Source organism: Leguminivora glycinivorella, chromosome 6 (genome assembly GCF_023078275.1).
Source record: "Leguminivora glycinivorella isolate SPB_JAAS2020 chromosome 6, LegGlyc_1.1, whole genome shotgun sequence".
NCBI lineage: Eukaryota > Metazoa > Arthropoda > Insecta > Lepidoptera > Tortricidae > Leguminivora > Leguminivora glycinivorella.
In genome coordinates this window covers 14,919,651-14,946,233 of record NC_062976.1, presented here as the reverse complement: position 1 = coordinate 14,946,233, position 26,583 = coordinate 14,919,651, and the positions used below count along the sequence as shown (strand labels likewise).

The window sequence follows — 26,583 nt, the reverse complement described above, 5'->3', positions numbered from 1 at the left end:
TTGAAAGCCATTTTAATTAGATGCGTTTTTATTTTTTATTTCGTAGAAACCAATAGAAAAACTAATTACTTACTCTATAATAAAATTAAATATATACAGTATGACCAAAAAGAGTAAAAATTAAAAAGGCAACATCGTAGTGACGTCCCGGTTTTTCACACATATTGGTTTGATATACTGATATACATTATACAGTTTAGTATTATACTTAGGTACCTACTTATTTATTATTTGCAAAAAATACGAGGTAGATACCTAATAGGTGAAAAACTTAAGAAAGTCACCTGTTGTACCTATGTGTGAGTGACGTGTTTAAATAAGCGTTTGTTTTGTTTGTGTTACTAATTTTAAATATGTGTTCTCTATTCGAACACGTCACTCACACATACAACAGCCCCTCTAGCACAACTTGCCTTGTCGCGCGCGAGTCCATACTTGAAGTCGCGCTTGATGTATGGACTCGCGCGCGACAAGGCAAGTTGTGCTAAGGGGACAGGTGACTTTCTTAAGTTTTCGCCTATAAGTAATTGTAAATGAGTTGTAAACAGGAATCAACGATTTTGATAGTTCCCGATGTAGAGAATTGAAGATGTTAAGTTATTACATAAGTTTGACGAGAAGAGCGACAGTCGTAAAATCGCTTGGCACGACGCTAATTTTGAGACATGAAAATATCACCACAACACACCTACACTTTTTATAACATCTCACTTACCAAATCTTCTTCTACCAGTAACACAGGTGATGTAAAAAAGGTTATAAACAACACAGAACGTACTCGTAACCCTGTCTTGCACTACAAACCATCACTTTTATGCTATCACAAGCTTTCGCCACCATTAAATCGAAACATTGAGTAGCGATTATCACGGATAAAAACTCGCATGTTTATTACATTTTAAAATAAACGTAAAGGTTTGGTGCTGGCTTCAGCGGAGTTACGCCTAGACTGACCGCAGAGGCGAGTCGCCCCACTGACCACGCGTTTAGCAACAAGACGCAATGCCTCCACCATTACATAGGTACCCACATATTGTTGTTCAGGTTATCTCTTAATAAATCTATGCAATACCACTTAGCTATGGATCTTTGGCTCGTTACGTGGCTTTGCATTTCCCTTTCGAAATAGCTATTGTACCTTCCCGAGGCGCTGATTGATAGATTTCTGTATAATCATTAAATTAGTCCGAACGCTTTTACTGTGTTAACTAGTTTACTGTTAAGATTTTTTAAAAGAGGTCCAATGGACATCCCGTTTCCCTAAGACCGTTATCACATTATTCGATCCGATATCGGATGTCAAAAGGAAGAAAAAAATCCAAGATGGCGCCTGTAATGTATGAGATATCGGTCCTACATCCGATATCAGATCGGATAATGTGAAAACGCACTAGAGCAACCAAGAGAGCGGCCAAATGTAATGACCGACAGGTCAAGACATACCTTGGCATTTCGTCTCGATCCAGAGTCGATGGAGTCCCGATCTTATTATTCGCTACTTTCGACTCTGCCAAAAGTTTCAGATACTGTACCTTCGTTTAACATACTTCATACTTATTTATTCGTAATTATTATTATAAATTAGAACCGTGTGGTGACGGGTTAAGAATTTCACCACCCCCTTTCTTCCCGTGGGTGTCGTAAAAGGCGACTGTGGGATATGGGTTAAATTGTGGCGTAGGCGAGAGGCTGGCAACCTGTCACTGCAATGTCACAGTTTCGTTTTCTTTCAACCCCTTATTTGTCAGGAGTGGCGCTGAAACTTGAGTAGTTTCATGTGCTCTGCCTACCCCTTCATGGATACAGGCGTGATTGTATGTATGAATGTATTATAAATTAAACTTACTGTTTTCTATACTTAGTTTAAAATAAAGTTAATTCATTAACTAAGTTAAAAACTTAGTTAATTATCTTATAGGTAATAATGAGTCTGGCTTAAATAAGTTTACATTATAACCTTAAATCATATTTAAATATTTACCCCCTTATACATAAACGTACTCTAAAGTTATCAAGCCGATAAAGTTCGTTTGTCTCTTTCCGACGTATTGGTGTGATATTTATTTTATTTATCGTATGGCATATAAACAACGTCACTGATTACAATTTAAAATGGAGACTTAAATTAAATTAAATTAAATTTTTGCCGTTGCCAGTACGCTACTGGTCCGACAAGGTTTTAAAGTCGTCGACCTGTGTATTTAGTTAGGGGGCATTCCAGAATGATGTGGTTTATAGTCTGGTCAGGGTGTCCTCAGGGTGTTTGACCTCGAATAGAGTCAAATTAACTGCTTTAAAATTGATAAAAGTAGGTGAATCTAGTAATATAGATGATTTACCACCTGTGAAACTACTGATAGCAGTGATAAACGCATTTTTTGTGTTGTAGTTTCCTCGCTATAGTGAGGGGAAAAGTTTTGTGTTCCACTCGGGTGCAAATGTATTTTACTTCTCGTGTGTTAAAAATCTCGCAAGTTCAGGATTCTATTCTCGAACCACTCGCTTCGCTCGTGGTTCAACTATAGTCTAACTAGTCAGCTTCGTTCAAAAATAAAAAATGAGATAGTCGAAGCCCAACGTGATTATATGGAGCAAGTGTCTGAGCGCCTATATCGTAACCCAACTCAATTCTGGTCCCACGTCAATTCCTTGCGTTGCAAAGGCGGCGTGGAGCCGAGAGTTACGCGTGGCGATGTAGAGCACTCGGGCGCTGACGCGGCCGCGGCGTTTGCATCTCACTTCGCCTCCGTTTTTCTACGCGAGGAACCAGTTCTGGATCCAAAGGTCTCCAGTGAAAGTCTACCTGTCGATGCTAGGAGCATTGACATTCGAGGCTTTACAGAGAGCGACGTGAGGAGAGCAGTAAAGAAATGATGTAAAGCTGATTAAACCGATTCGGAGGCGGGGGGATTGTGAAGAGCTTCAACGGGACTTAGAGGCAGTCCATCGCTGGAGTGTTGAAAATAAGCTCTATTTTAATGCCAGTAAATGCGAAATGATGTCATTCACCCGGGCTCGCACAGTACAAATGTTTAATTATACCATAGGCGGCGTTGACGTGTCGCGTTCGGAACAGGTACGCGATTTAGGGGTTCTTTTTGACTCAAATATCACGTTTCGTGAGCATGTCCAGGCCGTGACCAACACTGCGTACAGAAGATTGGGCTTCGTCCTGCGCAATTCCGCGCCTCTGACAGTGGAAGCCACACGCGTGTTATATGCGGCACTCGTGCGTAGTATACTCGAAATGAACGCAGTGGTGTGGAGTCCGCATGAGAGTAAATATATCCTCATGCTGGAACAAGTTCAAAAGGCGTATCTCAGAGCATTATACAAAAAAATACACACGTGCTATCCGTATATGTACCCCACGTTGTTTTTGCAGGGACATCTGGGATACGACTCGCTTCAGTTACGGAGGTTACTCTCTCTGGCGAAATTTACGATCGGGGTTATAAGAAGCACAATAGATAGCGTGGATCTGGTCGAAGCCTTCATGCGCTTATTTGTGCCTAACCAGTACACTCGCGCGCGGCGCCATCCGCTGCTGGCGGAGGGCGCCACGCGCACACGGGCGCACGCGCAGGCGCCGGTCGCGCGCGCGCACGCACTGCTCAACTCCGTGCTAGAAGCATACCCGGAGTGTGATTTGTTCGCTAGTGCAATTGGACGATTGATGATTGAATGTAAGAAGATGATTGAGAGAGAGATGCCTGTAAGTAGTATCACTATTAATTAAGATAATTTTGTAAAATATACTTGTGTACTGGATGTATAAGTATTATCGATAACAATTTGTGCCGCTGTGGCCTTAGCTGTTAAGGTACAATTGTATACTGTAAGTAAATAAATAAATAAAATAAATAGAATCCTTTCACTTGCTCGTTTTTCAATTCCACACTCGGCGTTAAAATACAACTTTGCCCCCTTGTATAACAAATAACTATTGTCTCTTTCCGACGTATTGGTGTGATAGAAAGGGACAAACGAACTTTATCGACTTGATAACTTTAGTGTACGTTTATGAATAAGAACCTAGGTAATATACTATGTATTTGTACCTACACACTTATAATTTGTTCCGTACAATAAAGTGTTTACTACTTATTTAGTTACCTACATAGAATGACCAGTCTGGATTCCGGACAAAATAGCCGAAATTAGTTAATTACAATATAAGCAATTGAACATATTGATTTGGCCTTCAAAGGGGCGTACCTAATTAAGGAGAAACTATAGGTTATTATTTTTCATCACATCCGCACTTTAAATGTGCTATTGCACGCAGGCGGAGCGTGAGTTATAGAAAAATCGTTCTCCCAAGGGAATAATGAAATTTCTTGTACCGTACTTAATTTTTTTACATCTATTTACATATTTTTTACATTGCGAGTGTGATGAAAAACATTGTGTGTAACTCGGGGAGTATGAATATTACTAACTCGAGTTTTTAAATCGCTCCGGCAAGCCATCGCGATTTAATTTACTCTCGTTAGTAATATTCTACTTCCTCCCCTTGTTGCACAATGTACTATTTAGTCACGTTTATAGGTACAATGAGGCTGATATGTGAGAGAAATACTGAAAAAAAAAAGAATAAACACACAAGTGTTTAACTTCTTCATAATACATATTCTTCAGTGGCTATATTTCCTATTTTGATATGAGCAGTTTGATTCCAATATAGATTTTTATTCACCTGACGCTGGCACGGCTGGCATATATGTATATCTGAAGGAACAGTACTTTATACCTAACTACCTAGTAGATTACCCCGAACTTGAACTCGCACTTTCTGAAAACTGCCCCGCATCCTTTTGATTTCTAATTAAATCAGGGCAGTGATACCTGGGTACTTATATTTTTCATCAAAGTTAACCGTAAACGAACAAGAAGCAAATATCGTTTATAGTTTTTTTTATGGATAGAATATGTCACGATGCTTTGTCATTATTATAAAATTTATAAGGTTATCTAATCAATACTTTATTTATAAAAACTCGTAAAAGTAAACAGATAATAAAAACAAAACAAATAATTCACATCTTCGCATTAGCTGGAGTATCTTGGTTTATAAAATTTATAAGTGAACGGATTTTGTACACTATTTTAAATAATAGCTGAATGCCGGGTGGCATGTGCCTTCGTTTGTTTTGGTGAGTTGGTGTTGTAAATGAAGCTAACATTTTAGTATTTTATGCAACAGGCGTTTAAAGGAGGTCAAAAAAGACGAGTGGCGTGGGTAACAATTTGAGGCGAAGCCGAAAATTGTTATTAAGACGCCACGAGTATTTTTTGACTCAGTTAAACACCGTTGCATACGATACTTTTTCTACGACTTACTTTCGAATAGTTTTCTAGAATAACTTTCGTGAAATCCGCACTGTTTCCTACAAGTATTTTGACTTGTCTTCTGCAATGTTTCTGCACTCACCCTGTCGCTCGCACTCCCCCGCGCCGCCGCCCGCCCCCGGCCGGCGCCCCGCGGCCCGCTATATCCCTTAACGGCTACCTAACAATGCTGTAAGAGCTATATCGTATGCGTGGGTACGCGGGGCGCCGGCCGGGGGCGGGCATCTTTTATGTAGGGTTTTAACGATCTATGCACGACACGGTAAATGACGAATAACAACACGGGAGTAGAAAATGATTATTTGTGCGTTAGCTGCCTCGAATAATGCACGGAAGCCGTAATAGGACGAAGGCGGTCCATCCTTCTCTTGTTAATAATAATCGTTAACTAAAGCCTTGATACCATCAAATAATTGCCGTAACTCGTCTTGCATTCAAATTTCAAGGATTAAGGAACCTATGTATGTAACTTTAGCTACTACAGAGGCCGGGACAAAGGGGGTTGCCGGCCGAAGACATATAGACGGCCGAGCGAAGCGAGGATAGGTCTGAGGCGGGCAACCCCATTATGTATAGTGCTTTTCTCAAACATGGTATGAAATAAATAAAGTCTACTGAAAATAGTAACATTGGTTGGCTGTATCTCCTAAACGGTGCGTCGTAGCGCAAAAATAATCGAATTTTCGTTCCCCTTTGAACCCCTGTATACGCTTATAAAAAAACAAAAAGTTAAAAAAAAATTAAAAAAAAAAAACGAAAAAAATTTTTTTTGTATGAAAATGCACCCAAAATCAAATATTGTCTAGGGCCCGTACCAGTTGCAGTCGGCACGTCTATAAAGCCCCTTATAGTTTTTTTTTAATTGGTTAAATACCTGGATGTTATGTCACAATTATGTGTTTGGAAATTAAAAAAGAGGACTTTGCCGGCCTTGGCCTGCAAGGTTTGTATGAAATTCCATTATCTATCAATCGTCCTAGCCGCACCTGCCTGCAACGTCATACTTCGCTGCCAATTATAAGGCACATAACATCAATATTTCATACCATGTTTGAGAAAAATAATGTACCTAAAATAAGGTAACTTATAAGTACTTTTAAATTTATCATAAAAAAACTTCCAAAAACATTTTCCGATTTTACAATAACAGCAAGCGGTTCTAGTGGCGCCACTTGCCTTGATAAACTGTGAGTTTCTTGCTTCCTCATTAAGTAAATAATTCTTAAGTTTCTTTTCAAATGCTATTTAATTTTAATCAATCATAAAATTTGAATATGACCACCTCGGACACTGGCGATCAAATATATGAAAGAGGCGCGTTCCTTAGCACACAGTCTAAGCTCGTGTCGATGAACACGTACCATGCTTGTATGAGTGAGGTATGACAGGTCGACGGTTCGCGTTTTTGACAGGCGGTAACTGTGAGGTAACCGAGAGCGGATGAGGTGCACTTTCAGCGGGGAGTGGAAGAGGCCATACTCTACGGCTTATGTTTCCTCTTCAGGTATACCTACATAATTTGCATTAAGAATTTATTAATTATTTTGTTCTGTTTCTACATGGTACTTTGTGTGGGTCATGTTAGCTAACAGTAGGGTTGTACTAAGGCAAAGTGAACGTGGCACGCTTCGACGCACAGATGGAGATAGCCCCAGTGCCGTACGCAAGCACTCACTTAAAAAATTAGCACACAACGGAAACGTCTAACAGCTGAACGCATGTACCTGTGGTGTATTAATTTCATATAGTTTTGTATGGAGAAACTTATTTAAATAGAAAATAAACTATATTTTTATTAGTCCGTTTTATAAAAATGTTGGTTCGTTGATTATTTTCTACATAATGCAACAAGTTTACAAGTCTTTGTAACGCCGTCAATAACTGAGCCGCAAAAAATAGATATAGGTATATACGGAAAGAATAGACATATACATAGGTATATGAACAAAACGACACAAATTCCTAGGCTCAAAAGTGTGGCCTTTTCTAATGAACTGTATCAGCAGCAGCCGGCAGCAAGTCAGCCGGAATACAACATTGAAATGGGAAACAGAAGAAGATTCAATAAGGTATACCGGGGCAATTTTAACTGGGAACAACTTTAACTAATCACAATATTTTCAACGTTTGAAACTATTAACTTGAGTGCCATATGTGTCTTCCAGCGCGTTCAGTGGACACATATACAGCTGTATTTGGATTGCTCAAATATTTCTTGTGGGTCCGCATTCGGATCCAACAAGAAGTATTTGGCTTACGAAGTTCCCTGCGTTCTTGGTCGAGAGGTATATAACTACCACAAAAATGCAAGTTTGGCTAATTGAAATACAAAAAGCATTAGGATTATAATCAACCCAGGAGACCGTGACTACGGAGTGTCTTGATTAGAGATGGGCCGAATATGGACTTTGCCGAATACGAATATTCGGTCGAACATTCGGTTCAGCTCTTACCGAACCGAACATTCAGCCGAATATTCGGTTACGCCATATTTTTAAACCGAATGTTAAATAAGATTAAAACTATGAAATGATTTATAATGGTTATACACACTACAACTATGTTCTTATGATTTAGTGGATAACTAAAACTTAGTTAAAACAACTCTGAATTCTTCTCAACTCTTAAACTACGGTTTTTTAACTTTTTTATAAAACAATTGTGTTTATATTTTGACGCATTTTTAGTAGTTCCTTAGAAGATACTAAAATAAAAACTTATTATTCAATGGAATACGTAAGGGCCTGGCCACATGGGCGCGTTGCGGCGACGCACCGCAAAAATTCTGCGTTGCGTTGCCGCGCCGCCAGTTTCTGCGGCAGGAAATCTGCGGCGCGGCACCGCGACGCAAGAACTCGCGGTGCGTCGACGCACCGCAAAAACTCGCGGCGCGGCACCGCAACGCAGAATTTTTGCGGCGCGTCGCCGCGCCGCCAAAACTGGCGGTGCGTTACCGCTGCTCGCAATTGTGAACTGTTGTGTTCGAATTAAACTTCGTGTCGTTTATATTTAACCCTTCTTTACTTGGTGATGGATTTTTTCCAAGCATCACGAAAATTGAATCAATAGTAGATTTAGTACAGTTTTTCACGATAAAATACTAAGCAATATTCGAATTTTTCAATATGCTATTAAAAATCATCTTTTTTAGTTACGTTGTTTCATATTAAAAAAATGGTGATAGATTTTTTTCATTATTTTTCCAGTGCTCAGCATATATACCACCATGCTGTCATATATCTGTAAATTGTTAAAAAAAGTAAAATCATGCAATTAAGGGTTTATTGACAATGGAGTGCCTCTCTAATTTATATTTCCGCAATGGGTACATCGATGGGTAGATTTAAATAATAACATTTTTAACCCCCGACGCAAAAAACGAAGGGGTGTTATAAGTTTGACGTGTCTGTCTGTCTGTCTGTCTGTCTGTCTGTCTGTCTGTCTGTCTGTCTGTCTGTCTGTTTGTCTGTATGTCTGTCTGTCTGTGTGTGTGTGTCTGTCTGTGGCATCGTAGCTCCCAAACGGATGAACCGATTTAGATTGTTTTTTTTTTGTCTGAAAGCTGAGTTAGTCGGGAGTGTTCTTAGCAATGTTTCATGAAAATCGGTCCACTATGTCGGGGTCGGGGGTTTTTTCAAAATTTAATTAAATAAATAATTTTATGACTTTTATGTAATTCCCAAAAGATTTGACAATTTGTAAATACATAGGTAAAGAAAATATTCGTTCTATCAGAATATGACGATAGGTAGGTACCTACGTTAAAAATAGAGCGCTTTCGAACTACGTCCGAACCGAATCCGATAAATTCGTGAAAATAAAATTACGCACTATTATGGACTATGGACGGAAATCTGGCAGGATTTTGGAGTAGGCCCTTGAGGCAACCTGCTAAGATGCTTCTCTTATCATAGTCAACCTCAGGTCCGCAAGCTGGCAGCTGGGGAGCGGGGCTAAATCGACAATCGATTATATTTTTAAGACGATACAGGACGGTTCAATTTCCATACCAACGCTCTCGATTATTTGCTCCCTGGTTTTTGAAGGTAGACTGATTTCTTCAACACAGATTATTCTATAAATTGAAATAGACATCATACACGAAAGAAAAAACGACAAGGCCCAAGGCAAAAATTAGTGCTTGCACCTCCTATATGAATCCATTTGCAGCATTACGATATAGCGAAAGACTATTTTTAACCCCCGACGCAAAAACGAAGGGGTGTTATAAGTTTGACGTGTCTGTCTGTCTATTTGTCTGTTTGTCTGTCTGTGTGTGTGTGTGTTTGTGGCATCGTAGTTCCCGAACGGATGAACCGATATAAATTTAGTTTTTTTGTCTGAAAGCCGAGTTAGTCGGGAGTGTTCTTAGCCATGTTTCATGAAAATCGGTCCACTATGTCGCGGTCGGGAGTTTTTTCAAAATTTTAATTTTATTGTTAGGTTATTAAATAACAAATCAAAAAAATATTCAATAAAATAATTTGATTTGTTCCCAGTCAGATTGTTATTAATTATTAATCTTATCTGTGTTGAAACGTTTTGATATTTTTATTTTTAAAGACGCTCGAGTCAATCAAAAATTTCCAAAAACTGCCTATTTCATTATGGCGCAAAAAAAGTGATACTCAAGATTGGTAACAATTAGCCAAAAAACCAAAACGGTACGGTATAAATTTGATGAAAAACGTGTGAACGTACGTCGTTTTCGTACGTGTTTTCACTACGATCAATATGCAAATGGATAATTTAGTAGGCAAGTTTTATTTAAATCTATTAAATCGTAAATAGTGGCTTGCAGCTAAAAATAATGTTCAACTGGAAAAACCTAGGTACGTTTTTTCGCTAGAATCTACATTTTAGTAGGAAATTTTCTTAAAAATAGATTAAAATTAAACTGGTACAGATTTTTTTAATTAGCCCGTTATAGTGCCCTACTGCTGGGCAAAGGCCTCTCCCCTTGATTTCCTCAACTCCCTCTGGTGTTATTTTTCCGGCCATGCAGTCACTCATAAAGGCGTCCAAGTCGTCTCACCATGCATGCGACAGACCAGACGTGGCATGCACAAATACACTTCAGCATGGCGGTTTTCTTCCCTACTTACTTTAATATGTACAGATCATTTCTGTCGTAGATCAATTTTAGCTGTAGACCACCGTTAACGACTAACTTACGAAAAACTAAAAAATGTTTACAACATGTCGGTGTGTACCTTAAACAAACCATGAAAAAGACCGCTTCCTAAAAATAAGCGCGTTACAAAACACGGAGAAAAAAGAAAAAAATAATTTTACATTGCAATAATATTGATGATTAGATTTCCTACCTAAACCTTTGAAATCAGATTTCTTAAGACGATACGATACAGGTCAGTTCTCCATACAAACGCTCTCGACTATTTCCTCCTTGGTTTTTGAAGATAGAGCAATGATTTTTTCGACACAGATTATTATTATTTTTTCTGAGTCGGACCGTTTTGATATTTTTTGCTATTCTTATTCTAAAAGATGCTAGATCCAATCAAAAATGTCTAAAAACGGCATTTTTCAATATGGCTCGAAAAAGGGATACTCAAGATCGGTAACAATTGTCCAAAAAATCTAAACGGTCCGACACAGATTATTTCATTTTAAATTATTCAGATTCTCAAATTTCGTTCCGTTTAAATAAGTTTTGAAGGAGGAAAAGAGAGCGGAACCTCGATTTTAAAGATTTTTTCGCAATATCTTTTAACTGAGTTGTTCTTAATGGAATTTTTTTTTTCGATAAATCTAGTTAATAAAACTAGTATATTTAACTAAAATTCCCAAATTGAAAGGGGGACTCCTTTCCATTTTAGCATTTTCGCTCCCGTAGCGTCTTAATGTATTACAATAATCTAAACATCCAAATTATAGACTAATCAATTATTTTTGTTAGTAATTAAATTCCGTTAGGCCGTTTTCACATTATCCGATCCGATATCGGATGTCATAAGGATTTCAATGGAAAAAATACAAGATGGCGCCTGTAATGTATGGGATATCGGTCCTACATCCGATATCGGATCGGATAATGTGAAAACGCACTTACGATTCATTAAGTTTTGAAGGAGGAAACAGTCGAGAGCGGAACCTCGATTTTAAAGAATTTTTTCGCAGTATCTTTTAACTGAGTTGTTCTGAATGGACAATTTTTTTCGATAAATCTAGTTAATAACACTAGTATATTTAACTAAAATTCCCAAATTGAAAGGGCTCCCTTTCCTTTCCATTTTCGCTCCTGTAGCGTCTTAAACCTTGTTTATTGACTTCAGTAAGGCGTTTGACACTTTGAGGCACCACACACTTTACAACAAGCTCCTGCGAAATGGTATACAGGGCCCTTTTCTAGAACTTATAAAAAATTATCATAAAAATCGTTTCACATCAGTTAAGATCGAAAATAACATGATTCCAACAGAAAGGGGAACCGCCCAGGGATCGATTTTCTCACCTACCGAATACCTACTGTATGTGAACGACATGTGCAATATATTTTGCGAGGGTTCTGTATACCAATTCGCAGACGACACCTGTCTAGTAGCCGCCCACTCCGATATAAAAATTGCAGAAAAAATATTACAAAATAACTTTAATTTATTATGTGCCTGGGCCCACGATGTAGGATTAATAATTAATTACGATAAAACAAAACTTATGTATATCCATTCCGCTCACAAAAAATGCCAGATAAAACCTAGAATCATAGCACACAAACACCAATGCCTACACAATATCACAACGAACACATGCGATTGCGGACCCTTACAGCAAGTCGATAAACATACATATCTTGGTCTTATAATAGATAACACATTTAACTGGGGCCCACATATAAATTACGTGTGCAATAAACTGAGATCCATACTGGCCAATTTATCCCTTTTAAAACATAAAATACCCTTTAGTACCCGTAGAATGTTATACATGTCGCTAGCCGAGTCCATAATTAGTTACAGTTTAAGTAGTTACGGTAGAACTTACAAAACTTACCTAGATAATATATATAAAATACAGCTAAGATTAGTAAAAACAATTGTACCTAACTCGATAAGGAAAATGTATAAAAAAGACGAACGTAAGCTATTTGAGTACTGTAAAATAATTAATGTATACGATAAGTTTAAGATGATGCTAGTATGTGACGAAATATCTAACCTGACTAACCTTAAAAATAGAACTAGGTCACAAACATTAAGGAATATCAATATACCAATGTATGTATTACCTACTTACCAGAATACCTATGGGAAAAGAATATGGCAATTCATGTTACCTAATACTCTAAACGCATGGCCTAATGATGTAAATCGTAACATAATTAATAATATACACAAGACAAAAACAATTATAAAAAACGTATTGTTTCCAAGTACAGGTGCGCACTCGGGTTGTTTGCAAACGACCAGCTAAACTGAATGCTTATTTCCTTATTAATTAGATAAGAACTGTTTAATTACCTACTTAGATATAAATTTACCTCTTTCGAATAAAAAATACCTACAGTGTAAACGAGCGACAACAGCGGCAGATAAACCGTTAGCGGTTTTCGCTCGCTGTTCCAATGTAAAAAAATAGTTTGTCAGTACTTAAACACCTAAAAGTACTTAAATACCTAAAAGAACAACCAGCGAATCGTGTCATCAGTCATCACGCACGCACACAAGGGTAGCTTAGCTAACAACTGCGACACGGCCGGCCGCCGCGGCACGTTGCTGTACTTGCTGTATCGTGCAAATGCCACATTGAGCGGTGTAGGCCGTTTTCACATTATCCGATCCGATATCGGGTGTCGGACCGACATCCTACATCTGATAAACGCTTCCGATAGTGTCGGATGTCGGTCCGATAAAACGGATTGTTCCAAATCAATGAAGTATGATTTTGTATCAAAAAATATTTTTAAAAAGTTTTATATTTAGGAGGCTGCAAAACGTCGAAAATACGCATGTCTTGGCGACGGTTACGTTTTTGCAGCCTTCGCTGTGGAAACTTTAGGTCCATGGGGGCCGGAGGCCTTAAAATTATTCCAAAGGCTGAAATATCTCCTAATCAAGTCAACTGGTGACCGTAGGGCTGGCTCGTTCCTCGCTCAGCGCATTGGCATCGCTATCCAGCAAGGAAACGCGGCCAGCCTTATGGGCACACTAGGAGGTACTGGCAGCGACTTGGGAGACATTTGTAGATACAATGTAGTCCCCCTAGGTTAAGTTAGGTTTAGTTTAGTTTAAATTTATTTCTATTATTTAAATGTATATTTCCTGTTGATTGATTGTATTTAGGTGTCCCATTATATTATCGATATCTATATACTATATTTTAATAATCATAAGCACTATATTTCAAATATTTTATTGTAAAATTAAAATAACGAGCATAAAAATACTCAAGAGCGGCAAGTAAAATAAATACTTATAATTTTACATTTAACTATATCTACTAAAAGATGAAAAAATTAGTATCCGCAATTCGGACCGATGAATTACAATCTTTTTGTTTTCAACAGAAATTCATCATTAACAGCAGCTGTTTAATAGACGCCATTTTTGTCACGCACACTACACTACAAACGTATACCTACATTATATACGCACACACACAAATATTATCGGCCGACAGCTGGCGGGGGGTCCGGCATGCCAAAAATGTCGGAAGCGTCCTGCCGATATCGGCAGTTCGGTGGTGCCTCGGACAAAAACTGTTCTAGGAGAGTGCCATCTGCATTAAATCCGCAATTTTTGCGTTTTATATCGTTTTTTAGTAATAATGATCTATTAAATACATAAATAAAAACCTGGAAGCGCATAAATCTTACATTTTACATCCTTCCTATACCCGATATCGGATCGGATAATGTGAAAACGGCCGTAGGGTTGCCAACCGTAGGTAGTATACACAAAGACAGGAAAAATGCTCTGAGGAAAATGATATGATATATAGTATTGTAAGTAATATATTATTTTGGTTCAGCGTACTGTAATTATTTTTAATTTCTGTACCATTTTTTTTGTAGGTACTGTACTGCACACAATTACACCGTCATGTTTAAAATAGATACCTAACTTGGATAAGTACTCGACACCGATAGCAATAAGAAGTTGCAGGGCAATCATGGTCGCGCGATAAATGATAAAACATCGGACCGTCCCTAGTCCCTATCGCACTTACAAATAGTGCGATAGGGACGGCCTGATATTTTTATCATTTATCGCGCGACCATAATTGCCTGCCTGCTGTCTATAAGGCTGTCCTTTCGTCCTTTGTCCACATTAGAGATGGGCCGAATATTCGGTAAATATTCGGTATTCGGCATATTTAGTTAATCTCAGCATCTCCAGAGGTCCGACAGGTTTTCTAAATATATATCGTTTTTTTATTCGAGGTGAGATTTTAAAGACCAGTTCTTCGAAACTTGCTATTGTCATTCTGAAATATTCTTTGAACTTCACTTCACTTGTCTTTAATGCCGCATATTTCCTTTCAAAATGAGTTCCGTCATTATTCATTTTATATACAGAGTGCGGCCTGTAACAAAGGCGAAGAATTGAACTCTAGGCTATTCTCCTTATACTGATCAACATTTGTTCGGCGACTTTTAAAAATAACTTGTATTTTGATTTTTATCACCCTTGAAAGTTTTTTCTAAGAGGTAATGTATTGCGAATTCTGTTAAGTCTAAAGTGTGACAGACAACGTCAATGTCAACAATAATGGCGTACATTGAAGCTAATATTTATTTTGTATGAAAAATTTAAAATTTAAAGACTTCATAATTTTTAAAAGTCACTGAACAAATGTTGATCAGTATAAGGAGAATAGCCTACAGTTCAATTCTTCGCCTTTGTTACAGGCCCCACTCTGTATATATGGGTTGACCCAGCATCTTCTTTTCGTCTCCTTTTTTTTAAGCGCCTCCGTAATACGAGCAAGAGCAGAATGCGCGTAATGGGATCCATGTCTGGATAAAGACTGATCGTGAAGTTCTGCACTGTATATAGTTATCGAGGCGCGGCGACGCACCGCCAGTTTTGGCGGCGCGGCGACGCGCCGCAAAAATTCTGCGTTGCGGTACCGCGCCGCGAGTTTTTGCGGTGCGTCGACGCACCGCGAGTTCTTGCGTCGCGGTGCCGCGCCGCAGATTTCCTGCCACAAAAACTGGCGGCGCGGCAACGCAACGCAGAATTTTTGCGGTGCGTCGCCGCAACGCGCCCATGTGGCCAGGCCCTAAGATCTTCATTAGTGCAACCGAATTATTCGGCCGAATACAAACATTGAAAAACTTGCCGAATATGCCGAATACCGAATATTTACCGAATATTCGGCCCATCTCTAGTCTTGATTGATTAACTCATTTAGCCTTGATTCATCCTTATCACCAATTCATCGTATTAGCAGCCGTTACCAAACAAAGATCAACCAGCCGCCCGTATCTCTAGCGAGGACTGATTGACTCCCAGCAATTACTAAAATAGAAAAAAAAAAGATATATACATACAATCAGGCCTGTATCTCATAAAGGGGTAGGCAGAGCACATGAAGTACTCAAGTTTCAGTGCCACTCTTTTTTTTCTTGGTGGCTTATTAGATATTTTATAAAAAAATGCGGGTTTCTTGCAGCAGTGGCCGAAGGCTGAGTTGAGATTTTGGCCACGCACCACCGCCCGAGCGTTACAGAACGTGGCCCATCATGTGCGTAACCTCTAATGATATGGTTTGAATTTGGAAATGTATGTCTGGGGAACAAGATTGTAAATTGTATACAATTTCAGGTAAGTACGTACTTGGATAAGCTAAGTATGTGCGCTCATGTTGTTACGCCTCTAAATCAATATGCGGTTTGTTTGTCCCTTGGCATAACGTTGCATATTATATCTTTGCGTATTTACATACCTACATATGATGACGTATTAGCCAGTAATGCTTTTGAAACATTGGAACCCAGTTGAAATAGTTATAATCTTAATCCCTTGAAAAGGTAGTGACGACCATCATTTGAAAATTTAAATTAATTCAGTTGTTCAACTACATTTTCACGTATTACAAATACTCGTATACAACGTGTTTCCGGTAACACTCAAAACCTCAGACACCCCAACTGATTTTTATTTTTTTAAACTCATCTAGAGTATTCATCTTTTACGGTATAACCACTTTTTTTTTAAATTGAATTTTTAATTTTCTGTACAGCTCTACTTGACTTTTAGCTCTACACTCAATAAAATAATTGCTAATTTCCACCATAAACCATAAAACTATTTATTTGTGTACGTTACTGCAACGACATAAGGTTTACCAATAGACAGCTAAGATGTCACTGTAAAACACTTTAAAGCTTTGTCACAGTAAACTTCAAATTGGACAGGTAATCGCACTAAGCAAATTTAAACCCAATATTCAAAATGACAAGGTTGTAATTAGGTACGAGTTCAATTTGTTATGACTTATGATAAACATTAAGATTAAACTGACAAACAACGTCAAACTCATAGCGGAAAAAATAATCGTCCAAGTAACCCCTAAATACTGAAAAAGGTAAACAACCTCTAGCAATGCGATATACATAATGTTGTCTTACGAGTACAATAGAATAGACACGTAAAAAATAACTAATAATACAAATTTAAATAAAAAAAATTACCCCCATCAAGATATAGCTCAATCGATTCTACTCTCGATTCTGAACAAACTGTTTTCAGGTTTTTAGTGTTAAGTGAAACACGGTGTATAAGAAACACTCGACTCTTGCCTTTCTACATTTTTTGTTAGAAAAGCAGGATACTACTTCTTATATCATAATGAATAATTTACTTTTTATAACCACAAATATCTACCTCTGAAAAATCCTCCCATAACACTCTCACTCTCTCTTCGGCCGCTAATGAGAACGTTTAATTAAAAGTTAATATAGAAAGTTATACGTTACGTCTCTAATTATATATTTATTACAGCAATTATCTACTGCTAACATTGCATTGCACATCTTAACTGCCATGCAATTTTCTAAGATTAGCATTGCACATTTTGTACATATACCTACCTAGTCAAGATATTTGAACATACAACGTAAATAATATCATTCAGTGCATCGTTTTGATGTCAGTGTCAGATTTGAATTTGAATTGACCTGTGAAATACGGTCTTGACAGAATATAATAGAAGACTGGGCTGAGTAGGTAATGTTTTCGATTAACATTATGAAGAGTTCGTTTTGTCCAAATACATTTGTTTCAATTGACTCCTACCTAAACCGAAAGGGAACGTCGAACAACAAACGAAACTCACTGCGTAAGCTGTCATATTTCCTCTGGCAGCTCACAGCTCTTTTACTAGCGTGCTAGCGTGTACAGTCAGCTAAAAAAAACCCCCCCAAAACAACAACAAACAAAATACAAATTTGTATGCAAGGGGGTCTACTTTTCTCTGCAGCTGACTGTACTTAGCAAGCAGACGTAGCACGCGCACGCGTCTGTCGCGTGTTGCGCCAGCGCGTCGCCAAGCAACGTTCCAAATAACAAATGGCACTCACTGCGTTAGCTGGCATATCTCCCCCGGCACCTCCTTTATCCTGATATCGCTGATGTCTAGGTGGGTAAGATCGCGCAGCGTCCACGCTTGCGGCGGCAGTGTGCTAAGCGCGTTGGAACGCAGCCGTAGCACGCGCACAGTGAACACGCCGCATGCAGGGCGAGCGCGTCGTCTAGCAACGTTCCAAATAACAAATGACACTCACTGCGTTAGCTGGCATATCTCCTCCGGCAGCTCCTTTATCCTGTTATCGCTGATATCGAGATGCGTGAGCGCGCGCAACGTCCACGCTTGCGGCGGCAGCGTGCTAAGCGCGTTGCTGCGTAGCCGTAGCACGCGCACATGAAACGCGCCTGTCGCGTGCTGCGCGAGCGCTTCGCCAAGCGACGTGCGCCCGCCGCCGCTCAGGTCGAGGACGTTCGGCGGCTGCGTGCTGAGAGAACCCTTGAACAATAATAATGATTATAAATATTGGTTTTGCCGTGTGGAGTTATTTGTAATTATTGTACATGGGATTGATGGGATTCAAACGCATTGCATTAGAAAGATTGCAGGTTAGACAAGATAAGCCTTTGGTCATGATTATTTGGACTACGTGAACTCTCATGGCTTCAGCATATGTTTTGAAAAAATCCAAATGTATTCGATACAATAATCTATTTCATTCTTGGACTGTTATGAGATGTTAACCATTTGAAGCCCCATTTGATTTATATTATTACGATGAGGACCGTAATAATAAAAATCATGTATATCATGTCATATATATCCATTAAACAGGCGTGCCATTCTCATGTCAAAGTTTTGAAATAAAATGACAAAATTATAATTATATGAAATAAAATAACAACATTTACTGTCATATTCAACAAAATTGCCTAAATTTGAAAATAATTTAAATAACGGTAGACAAAAGACGCGGAGCTACCGCTAATGCAATTTCTTTCAGATATAGGTACGAGTACATAGGTGTAACAAAAGTTATGGAGATCCGTTCGGTATCGTGATCCGATTACAAAATTAATGTTTCTTTTAATGTAAGGTACAGCGGGGCAAATCTCGACTGGGGGACAAATGTAACTGGTCCATTTTTTCCATTATTACACTATGATGTTGAGTTCTACATGTATCCACTGAACACGCCACCATATATAACCGGTGGACACTCTATTTAATAATGCAAACATTGTAAAACGTTTAATAAATTTCAGTGTTTAGGTACTATTAACTATTTTTTCTTATAAAATAATCTGCCTCTTCAGATTGCCAATAAGTACGATATAAAATACCTAATTTATCTAAAAACTTTTGATTTATCGTAATGACTATTTACTTTGACTTGTTTTGTTTCTATTCATAATAAAATTATAGAGTCAGGGCTCAAGCTATGCATGAATTTGCCCCGTGTTTGTATGCGAAAAATGCGTAAGTGTTTTTTTTTGACAAAACGTTTTTGTATTGCTGCCAAGATACTGGCTTAGAATGAGAAATTCATCTTAATAGTCGGCTTGTTGGTGCCCTGGTAGTGTTCAGCTCTAAAATGCAGATTGAACGTACCACATCGTATCTCTCCTTGAAAGTGGAAGGTTCCAAGCTATCCAGAAAGTCATCGTCTCCGTTTGTTAGACTAAACACGTCGAGGCTGTCAGGCTCTTCGTCGTCAGACTTCATCGTGCTTTGTTCCACCATCACAAACTTTCAAATACACTCATTTATCTGAATTTGTGAAACTAAATTCATTCAGATGACAGTTCAAAAGACTACAGTCTCGGTGCGTAATCATGGGGCGAACGAACTCGAGAGCATTGTTATTCCCAAAGACATCGAATTCCCGTCTGCCACATCATTATTCCGATCACGATTATGTCACTGGCATAAATGGCTTTTAGTCCTTTGTCGATTGTTAAACACTAATGTGAACACGCTTCAATTTTGATACTGTGCATATTCGCAACAGAAACATAGCTGGTACTTTTGAATTTCTTGACTTTGTATCACAAAGACAACTGTATCACTTGTTATCACTATAAATAATCACTGTACATATAAGGAAGCAGTAAGTGTAAGCCTGTGCAGGAGAAATGCGGAATGCGACTGTTTCGAGTGAGTTTTTACTTGTGAGCAAGCGCCGACTGTGCCGCCCCGCGATCGCGGTCTCGACATCTCAACCGTGACATCTTGGGGCGACACGAGCGCTGTTTGTTATTAACATACTTTTTATACAAATAATACCAATATTTTACATTGTGCTCATTATTTTAAGTGTTAAGTACCTACCTACTATTTTTTTTAATTTATAACTACTCCACCTTCAATAGGTTACACAAAGACGACCATCAAATCAATCATGAGTTTGCAGCATCCCTTCAAGATTGGTATCACATCTAACTGACGATTAGATGATTCTGACCTCAGCCGGCTTAGCCAAAGTGTTCCGTGGCGAAGGGCCTCTATCACCAATACGCAAGAGACTTAGACGGAGATACGTTCTAAGAAGCACAATTGTCAATTTAATTTTTGGCATCGGCGAAAAGGTTCCTCTTAAATAAGTCCTAATTGTGGGTCTAAGAAAAATCATCCTTATCACTTTACAGCTGGAGTAGTACGCGAATGTTACTTAGTTAGGTACCTATCGGAATTCCTGAATTTTACTAGTAGACTGCCAGAGTCACTTAGCTTTGCGAAGCTACACATTAGCTGAGTGCATGGTGCAAGAAATTTATACAACTTCATTTTATAACATTTTCAACAAATACGAGCCCTAATCAATCCTATTAAGTTAGGTGTAGTTGCCAGTACTTTTTATCATCGATTAATATTTAATTGGGTAGTGAAAACTTTCCACTTATATTTCAATTTTTGCGATAATACTCGTACCTAAATACAGTAAGTTCCTATAAGTACCTAATTATATCGTATGACTAATCTAATGTAACCTTGGCTTTTACTTCAATCCTATCCGTGGTCAATAATTATAGCATAGAGCACAATGTGACCTAGTAAGGCCTAAAATAGTTAACAATACATATCAAGCAAAAACTTTGATTGACGCATTGTATAATTAACCGTCAAAGATGATCCACAGAGCACGAATCATTCCAAGGTTGTGCAAACTTCGGGTCCGGTCTAATATAGTAATAAATGATTATTTTCACTTCCTTCCGTATGCATACCTGTATAGTGTATAATACAGTAATCAGAAAAAATATCGTGTGATTCGGTCAAACTGTGTTTTTTGAAAAAAAAAAAATCCAAATAAAATAAATGTTTGATACCTTAGCGTAAGGTGCTTTGCGCACACTAGCGTCCCCTCCCGCCCTGGGGAAAGTATACATTTTAGAAAAAAGTTGTCAATGAAAGAAATAATGCTCATGAAATTCCCAAGAAGAAAGGTCGTATAATATTTTTTGATATCATGCACTATTTTCATGTTATCTACATACATAAAAGGCAAAGTCCTGAGTGACTGACTGACTTAAATCAAGGTAAAGCCCAAACCGCTGATGCTAAAGAATCCAAATTTGACACGTAGGTTACTTATAAGGTCTACGAACCCGCTAAGGAAGGAATTTTCAAAATTCATCCCGTAAGGGGGTGAAATGGGTGTAAAAATACGTATGTGGATCTACCTTTATTTTGAGAATATGAGCTTGAAACTTCGTGTAAAGACTATAAAGGTAAAATTACAATGGAAAGAAACTAATTTCAGCGTTTTTGGATTTTTATCTTTTAAGAGAGTTAAAATGAGGCTGGCTGAAGTTTGTATGGGGAATAAGTTTTATTTCAAGCTACAGGCTTGAAACTTGGTAAAAAGGTACTTCAGAAAGGCAAAAACTAGTAGCTTGATAAACTTTGTCAAAATTCTGAAATTAAATCACTAATACACATATGACTATTTCATTAAGTACTGAGCTATATCGAACTTCAACAAGCTAATGCACGAATATGGTAAGTGCTACAAAAAAAAATGCATATAACCTTTTTTGTCTAAAATTTAATAAGAATGAATTCTTTCATAGACACTTTTTCCCACTCTGATACTTTTCTGAAAAATGAAGAAAAACGTAAAACAGGACCTATTTCGTGCTAAAAGGGGATGTTGCGTCAGGGGGACGGTAGGGGACGCTAGTGTGCGCAAATCACCTTACCCTAAGGTACCATACTACATTAAAATTTTGCTGTATTTATTTTGTTTTTATTTCCCATACATTCGAACACAACTTGACCGAATCACGTGATAGGTATAGTACTTATACCTAGAGGTACTTCAGTTTGAAATTACTCGAATTCTATTTTGTGGAAGGAATACCAACTATACCTACTATTTAGACACCACAATTATATGCCAAACTAACCTGACCACTAAAATTTAATAAAATGAATTAGATATTGAAAAATGAAGAAAAAAAAAAAACCCTGACATTCGAACACAACTTGACCGAATCACGTGATAGGTATAGTACTTATACCTAGAGGTACTTCAGTTTGAAATTTCGAATTTATGGAAGGAATACCAACTATACCTACTATTTAGACACCACAATTATATGCCAAACTAACCTGACCACAAAATTAGAATTAAAAAAAAAACCCTGACATAGTGAAACACCGATTTTTATGAAACATGGCTATTAAGAACATAGGAGTGCACTCCCGACTAATTCAGCTTTCAAACAAAAAAAAAACTAAATCTAAATCGGTCCATCCGTTCGGGAGCTACGATGCCACAGACAGACACACACACAGACAGACAGACAGACAGATCAAACTTATAATATAACACCCCGTTTTTGCGTCGGGGCACAGAATATATAATAGTACAAGTACAGAAGGCCCACTGCTTTGAAGTTCACGAAATGCCGCCTTTTTAAATGCCTACAAAATGATTACAAAGAAACGAGCCGCACGTGCGCAGCGTCGGACGCTAGGGTTGCCTATGGATTAAAAAATAATAGTACTCAGATAAAATGTTATGCTATTATATTCAAGTCTCCTAGGTATATATACGGTATTTATATATTTTTGTTTAAGTCCCTACGTCACAATCCATGACTGAACGTTTCCGTGGGGCTTAAATGACATAATCAATAGTAGATCTGTATAAGATTGTCCTATTTTATTCATGATGTGTATTTAACTAAGCATTATTAGATTTACTAAACATTCCACACGCGGATATCGCATATGAACCTTAAAAAAACTCGCGACGTGTAGTAACAATAGAAAGGGCGAACGTGCGTTCCGTGAGAATGCGAGCCACCCCTGATTAGACCGCGAACTCGCGGCCGCCCGCATGTACTTGTAGCGCGGCGATGGAATCGCGGAGTGAGCCGCCCCTGGTCGGGGGTTAATAAATAATACTAAGTATGACCAAATGTCACAATGGCACATTGTCGCTACGCTGTCGATATCACTGTTTGTAATATCGAAAATAATGCCCGAGTAAAATAATGCCGTTTCTACTACAGAGGAGTTTCAATTATGTTGGTTTAATTTCCATTGATATTCAATTATGAAAATTAACTACTGCGTGAAAATTTCCATTTAACGGTAACTATTTTGGAATTTAATTGTTTTTTTTTTTAACTAAAAAATTGGTAATATAATTACTATTTTAATTACGAGTATGAATTATGATGCATATCTTTACTACAAGCAATATGTTTACAATAAAAACGATTCTTAGATATTATGGATGCATGGAAAATTGTAGGTACCTACAACCGGCAAACACCTGGTTAACTGAAGTAGGTGAATATACAAGACGTTTGAGGAGAAATGAGCAATATTAAGCCTGCGACTGATTCAATTATGAGCAACTGTTTATTACTTACTAGTATTTTTGAAATGGACATAGATTTTTATTGATTGCTAAAAAAGTAAAGATTTCATCAGCCTGTATAAGTACTTAAACTATTCAAATGTCAAAAGATACACGGTAATCGGCTGATTTCTAGCAATTTGGCGCTGTTATGACAACCGTTCGGTTCGTTAGTTTGGGAAGTGTGCCGGAATCAAACGCCAATCATCTGAGAGTCTGCACCGCACAGTGCACACTAGCCAATGGAACTAAACACTTAAACTGCAAGATTTGCTCTAGTTACACTTCGCAGAGATGCATGGAATTGTTATGATTTAGTCAACATCAAGTAAACGTTGAAATAATGTTTTGTTTCTTATACTCGCCTCATCGACAACCGGTACATAAATGTTTGCTTTTAAAAATAACTGCGTGCTACTTCTTTCGCATGACTAACTCTTAGTTAATACGGATTAAAATTATGTGCATACCTCTTTCAGCCAGCTGAACCACAGATTCCTCTCCCAGACAGTGCTAAATCCGAGGAACAGGTGATTCATGGCACTGTCGCCGGCGACGCCGTTTCCTTGACAACGCGGCTTCAGGCACAACACTAGTCGCTGGGCCTTCGGCTGACACAGTTCGATACTTCCGCCGCTTAGCTCGATAACTTCCCACGCTGTCCCTGAAATAGCATATAAATTTATAAATACAAATATTTAGTTTAAATAATAATGGTGACTGACATGTACGCTGAATTAAAGACCATTAAGATATTAAAACAAAGATAAATCTCACCATGCATGTGAAGCCGAGAGCCAATAATGTGTGCGGGTCTTGGTTTCCATTGTGGAAACACGTGTCCTTTCAACACGTGAATGGTACCAGATCGGCGTACTCCACCGGAACGCGCCGCCGGGCCCGAGCACCATCGCAGAGAATGCCGCAACTCCGGATCAACGGCCAGCCGTAACCTCCTAGCTTCAGATTTCCACCCGCAAGTTGCCAAGAACTGCTCTTGAATCCTTAAAGGAAATTCGTCAATCTCCAATCTCCTTGTAGTTTCCCCTCCAATCTGAGACCATATAGTAAGCTCGTCTCCAAAACCGAGCTCCTTGTTAATGTCCTCGACAGTGGTACTGAGGGTGACTTTCACAAGTTTGCTGGGTGCGTCGACGGCGAAAGGCTCGAGACCTTCGAAAACGCGTATCCAGCCGTACTCGTTGGCGGGGCGAGGTTTGAAGCCGCGCGTGGAGGCGAGGCGGCGGAGAGACTTGCGGCGCGCGGGAGGCGATGAGCCGTGCGGGCCGTGATCGCAGACCATGGCGCGTCCATGCGCTCGGCGCAGGTGCGGAGGCCGGCAGCACAATGCCCGAGTGCCCGCGCCGGACGGAGCGCCCGCCGTTGCATTACAATTGGGTCGGAGAGGTGGGGGTGGGAAACATGTTGCTCGGTCAGTCGGGAACACGGCATGTTTATGCGAATCGCTTTGAATCCTAAGGCAATCGTTTGAACGTTTGTGCACGTACGCTGCTCACGCACTCGTATCGCATTTGTTTATATTTACATAATCAAAAGTGTCAAATATGTAAACCTTAACTACGTGAGAGCTTGAGAAGTCGGCATTTCTAACAATTGGGAGTATGGAAGCACCCTCACGTAAAGGGAAGAGTTCCATAAATTCCTTGTATGTTTTCTCAATATAACAGTTATCTTCTGTTACACCACTGCTCTAGTTACGATGGGTAAACTAATAGTTTGTTGCTATATTTAATTGCTACGTTAACTTAATTACGCCACACTTTTCGTATCTCTTTGCAAGATGACGATCAGCATTTAAACATTATTAACGCATTTATTAAAAATATTACGACATCCTCTTGGCCGTACGTTTGACAAGACAATCAAATATGTAATCACAAAACAATGTTTTGAATATACCGAGGAAATAAATTATACTTAATACTTATTAATTTCTACCTTTTTCTTTGTCAAACGTACATAACAGTCAATAAGTTACTTAGGTATACTCGTATTTATAACAATGAATTTCTGGCAAGTTTGAGAGGTCTTCAGGTCTTCACGCATAACTTTCGCCTTTCCAAAATAACAATAATTCACAGAAAAAAAAACAGGATAATCCTCAATAATGTACGAAAATAGGTTTAGTTTCGTTTTCTGCGAACAAGTATAGCATCGGCTCCAGTTTTTTTATTGGCTTTGTGTTTACCATAAGTGTACACCGACCTTAACAGCGCAAAGTGTAAGGGACCATGCGCGTACGCCGTTGCGAGACGTTCCGCCCCAGCGCGCACCCCACCTGCTGACTCACCCACTCACCTGCCAGCCAGCGTGTGATGAACCTTACCCCGAACTTCCCGAAATCCTTTTTAGGGCTCCGTACCAAAAAGGTACAAAAAGAACCCTTATGGTGCGACTCTGTCCGTCTGTCACATTACTAAATATCTCGAGAACTACTTATGCTATCGATATGAAATTTGGAATAGTTATAGACATTGTTTATTAGAGTTTTCCCTGACCCTTCTGGTGTACCTAATGCGGACGTTGGTTCAGGTTAAACGGTTTGTTCAAACTTCCTGTAAACACTTTCACCCGACTTGGCGCGGGCTATGAATTTGATGACCCATATGACTGTAAATTTTGTAAGAAGTAACTGTCAATGTCAGACGTTCTTGGGATTTTTTGGTACAATACATATGTACCTATAACATTTTTTTAATTTAGAACTTTAACAATGAATTTAAAATTGGAAAATGTCTGCCTTGGGTGAAACTTGAAGTTACGGCCCCTGGTTCTCGTTTAAGAAGTTTAACACTCTTACGGTACATGTCGCTACGGGTCCCATTGTCCTTAGTGGTGAAAAA

The 26,583-nt window shown here is 38.6% G+C and overlaps 1 protein-coding gene across 1 annotated transcript in view; it reads right to left on the bottom strand.

The window, feature by feature from the left end:
* LOC125227024 (protein phosphatase PHLPP-like protein) overlaps positions 1–26,583 on the bottom strand; it is a 36,210-nt gene that overhangs the window by 8,520 nt on the left and 1,107 nt on the right. The window contains exons 2-4 of the mRNA XM_048131216.1: positions 24,497–25,228; positions 24,190–24,383; positions 18,104–18,342 (exon numbers count right to left, since the gene is read on the bottom strand). Coding sequence (XP_047987173.1) covers positions 18,104–18,342; positions 24,190–24,383; positions 24,497–25,228 — 1,165 coding nt within the window. The remainder of the gene's footprint in view (positions 1–18,103; positions 18,343–24,189; positions 24,384–24,496; positions 25,229–26,583) is intronic.